This window comes from Monopterus albus, unplaced genomic scaffold (genome assembly GCF_001952655.1).
Source record: "Monopterus albus unplaced genomic scaffold, M_albus_1.0 scaffold334.1, whole genome shotgun sequence".
NCBI classification, from domain to species: Eukaryota; Metazoa; Chordata; class Actinopteri; order Synbranchiformes; family Synbranchidae; genus Monopterus; species Monopterus albus.
The window spans coordinates 187,559-192,150 of NW_018128214.1; the positions used below are offsets into that span (position 1 = coordinate 187,559).

Consider the following 4,592-nt stretch of genomic DNA (forward strand, 5'->3'; position numbering starts at 1 on the left):
AGCAGGTTCTAGATTCTACTGGTTGTGAACCAGTCCACAGTCACACTAGAGTAAAGCTGCACAACCTCAGTGGAGAGACAGTTCATTCAGATGACACCAACTTAGTGCACAATCTGGCTCATGCCGAGTCCAGACTCATGAGCATATGTGATGATGTAGCTACAGCTGATGTAGCTACAGCTGATCAGCTGATTGGTTGCGGTAAACAGAAAAACTACAAAACCAGTTCAGCCTGAACACACCTCTTTAAATGCTAGTGGATTGCTTACTGGATTTTAGTGGATCCCAATTTACCTTAATGGCGTCTATAAAACTTCAACTAAGTGAGTTCTAGTGGAATCTAGAACCCAAAAACTAAACAAGGTCTTGTGGAATCTTTTGGGTTTTACTGGATCTTTAGTTATATAACCTTGAGGTAGGCTCAAACCTAAATGTTGGATTCTGGTGGAACTCATTGTGTTGGATGGGGATCAGCTTGGGTTCCAGTGAAACCAGACTGATTATGTTACCTGTTATTTCTATTGGACTGTGAGGAAATCCACTAGATCCAGCTGGACTGATGTGGACCTTAGTGGATTCTGGTAAATACCATTGACATACAGCACTTGTCATAGACACACTAGCAGCAAGATGTGAGGTTATAGAGTTGGAAAAAATCTTTTTTGGGTTTTCTTTGGCTTTGTTAATCTGTGTTCTTTATCACTATGATTTTCACCCGATGAAGGTCTGAGGACAGGAAAGTACACACAGGTGACTAATAAAGTGCAGGACACTCTGGTTGTTCCATAGTATTTATTTCATATCATCATGTCATCCAAACTCAGTGCTATTCAGTGCTACACTATCTGCTCATTTGTCCCTGGACCTCTGATGGAAATGCAATGTTTTTCCATCAGTAGACAGAAAGAGTTTTTTCAGATTGAGTCCACTGGTCCACTGCAGTAAAGCCTGGAAGATACAGGGGTCAAAGGTTACGGGATTAATCAGATAACAAACAGGCTTCAACTCACGTTCAAGGGACTCAGCATAACCTGTCTACAGGATTCAGACAGTCTGTTACAGTCTGTTCACCAGTGTCCGTGTAGCCCACTGCTACTGCTGTCACTTCCATCTCACACTGTACCCTCCCCTGAACACCTCTGTGTGTTATATCGTCAAAGGAAAACACAGGGTTGTCTAAAATTCAAATACAAGTAAGTGACAGGTTACCACTGATGGAGGATTAGCAGCATGTCTCTGCAAATGCCTGAATGTAACAGTAGTAGTAGTGACACAGGTAGTGGGGGCCGTACCAGTTACTGTTCGTGGCAGCACTGGTAGAAGTGGTGGCAGCAGTACTAGCAGTGGGAGTAGTACCAGTGACTGGTCCTAACAGGCCACCTCCTGCTCTTCACTTGTAGTCGTCTGAGGAGTAACGTGCAGGGGAAGTACCTGGTGGACAGCGTTCCCTTCAGCTGCTGCAGCACCCTCTCCCCTCGGCCCTGCATCCAGCAGCAGATCAGCAACAGCTCGGCCCACTTCAGCTTCGACCAGCAGAGCCAGCAGCTGAACCTGTGGAAGAGAGGCTGCCGACAGACCCTGCTGGACCACTACACCAGCATCATGCAGTCTGTCGGACTCATCGTGCTCCTCATCTGGCTGTTTGAGGTACTGCAGCTTTTAGCTGCTGATTCACAGTGTCACAACAGCAGTGATACCGTGACACAGCATCTCTGTTGATATGCTTCAGTCCATGGTTCACTAAACACACTGGTTTTCTTCTGCTGCCAGCTGCTGGTCCTGACGGGGGTCCGTTACCTGCAGACGGCCATGGAGAATGTCCTCCGGCTTGGCGATCCAGACTCGGAGTCAGATGGCTGGATTCTGGAGAACAGCCTGGCAGAAACAGCCCACTCCAACTTTAACATCATCAAGAATCTGGGAAAGTGTTACCAAGTTGACGATGACCTGAACATCAACATCCCAGCTGCCACAGCCCAGCAGGAGGTGCCATCCCAACAGAACCAGATCCCTGCGGCCAGCTAGCATCCAGTGAGAGGCGTCTCTGAAAGTCCATGACCACAGTGGTTTGGATGCTGAGGCCTCAGGCAATGCTCTGGTCATGCTTCCTGAACTCAGGCCTGAAGTCACCGCAGCTCCAGGGTGCACTGCTCGAACGAGGCCTGTCCACTGGGAAAAATCACTTTTAATGCCGAGGAGCCAAAAGGTTAGGCGGTTAAAGTCCACAGAGCACAGTCACTGAGAAACAAACTAACTGAATGATGTGTTAATTTTCTTTCAAAAATATCTTGAAATGATGTTTCAGTTCTACAACACTGGTGTTTAGTGTCCACTGAGTTTAGACAACATGAAGGAGACTGTAGCTAGTAATACAACCTGCTGAGCGCAGTGATGTTCTTTACAGATATATTGTGAGGACTCATGTTTGTACTAGAGGTCACTGGTCACAAACAAACCACAACAAGGACAGTTTGTCTGCTATGAAACCAGGTTTGTACCTTTGGAATCCAAATGCACTTATGAAGGTACAAATCTGCAGCAAAGGTGCTTTTATAGCAACCTGCGATGCGCTCTGACAGGAGTCTTTTACCTCCTCTTCTGAGATTACTCCTCCACAGTCTGCTCCAGCACCTGGTTCCTGTTAAACATTTGTCACGTTCAGCTGCATCTTCACTCACGAACAGCTGTAGGTTCTCTGTGAACTCAGAAACAAAACTTGAAATGGAATGAACAACAGCTGAACAATATGTGTGTGTTATATGTCAAGAGCCAGCACAACAGTAAAAGAACTTCAGCCACTACTGCTAACCCTAAACTGAACTAGTGAAGCTACAGAACCTTCCAGAATTTGTCCACTGGAGGGCGACACAGACACACTGAGTCTCTGGAATGTCTACTACTACTACTGATACTACTGCTACTGTTGGTACTAAAGGTACTACTATTCAGTTCAATACAATTCAGTTTGACAGCCGTCGGCGTCTGACTGCAGCTCGGTCTCTGCTGACACAGGACACACCCTGAACCCCAACCTCTGAGTGTCCAACCTCCAGTGAGACCAGCTCCGATTCTCCTTCAGACTGTGGCTGAGAGCAGCTTGGATGAACCTGTGGACACAAACCCCTATACATTTTATTTACAAATTAAAAAAAGTCTCAGTTCATCAATCAGAGTAATCAGAGTAGCCTGTTTGTAGCCCAGGCAGAAACACAAGTTTGTGAAAGTGGAAAGAATGTTTGGTTTCAGAAAACCAAAATTTACCCAGAGAGGTGGAACAAACCCTTGCAGTCAGAACAACTGATGAAGCTGTTGCTGTAACACACACGGCTTCATTAATTCTGATTTGTGGTTTGGCTTTGTTATTGTTTCTTTACAGCTGGTAACTAAGTTCTTCTCCTCCCTATGTTTTTGTTACCTATTAAAACCCTCCTGTTATGTTGCAGGCCAAATTGATCCATTGTAAAGTTATAAAATCTAAAAACAATAGTTAAAAGTATTTTATTGGTATAAAACCTCTGCTTGGCTTAATAGGTGTAATCAACATATAAAATGAAAATGGTTCATTTCACATATTTGCAACCTCCCCCTGCATGTTTAGATTACAAAGATACTGAACAGGAGACGTGTCTCATGTTAATTTATCAACATCACTTCATAAAAAGAAAAGACTTCAAAATGTAAAATAAAGATCAATGTCATGTAAAAATAATGTATTTTACTGTATATGGAGGTCTTTCCAATGTCCATTAAAAAAAGTTTTAACATGCATTTTTTATGAAAAACGAGTTGAACCATAATCTGTGAGAGGTAAAGAACACCACTGCACTAAATAGTGATTGAAATGGTTAGTAATGGTAAAATTAACCCAGGAACATCACTGCTGTTCCTGAGACATGAACATAACAGGTGGGTTAAACCATGAATTTGTTGTTACTGCAATGAAACTGTAGTTTATCTGCACGTGATAGTTTTTGTCACTTCAGGGGAGAACGAAGAAAGGAGAGAGGCAGGGTGGGACAGGAGGAGGATGTAAACACGTTAATTCCAAATGTTTCCAGTCAGGTGTGTCAGCAGGACGCGTGCCGCCCTCTGGCGGCAGCAGCAGGATGGAGGGTTAGCATGTCAGCCCTGCTGATGGCTGCAGCTGCTGTTTCGCCTCCATTCAATTGCAAACATCTGTAATAGGTCTGATATTCTGGGTGCGATCACTTATATTGGAGATACTGCTGCAGCCACTGACTGTCTGAGACTGGTGTCTGCAGACAATGAGACATGCACTCGATCTTACAAGGACAACTGTGATGATGTTTCTGAGCTGGATGACACAGAAAGCTAACAGACTCATCTAGACAGTGTTTTAACCCTCACATGACCACCTCTGATACTAGACAGTATTTTAACCCTCACATGACCACCTCTGATCAATCAGTCTGATGATGTGATTTTTAAGTTGCGGTGACTTTAAACTTGAGTTTTTATGTAGACTCTAAAATTTCAGCTGCTGCTGGAAACAGAAAACAGGAAACTGATGGTTTAAAGGCTCATGGATCAAAACCATCTATCACATGGGTCACATGTTTTCTACTCCATTT

At 44.1% G+C, this 4,592-nt stretch overlaps 1 protein-coding gene across 1 annotated transcript in view; it reads left to right on the forward strand.

Annotated features, from left to right (window-relative positions):
• Positions 1-2,039, forward strand: part of LOC109974464 (photoreceptor outer segment membrane glycoprotein 2-like) — a 2,824-nt gene extending 785 nt beyond the window's left edge. Inside the window, exons 2-3 of the mRNA XM_020624667.1 lie at positions 1,401-1,647; positions 1,771-2,039. Of these exons, the coding sequence (XP_020480323.1) occupies positions 1,401-1,647; positions 1,771-2,025 (502 nt within the window). The 3' untranslated portion in view covers positions 2,026-2,039. The remainder of the gene's footprint in view (positions 1-1,400; positions 1,648-1,770) is intronic.
• Positions 2,040-4,592: the final 2,553 nt, after the last annotated feature.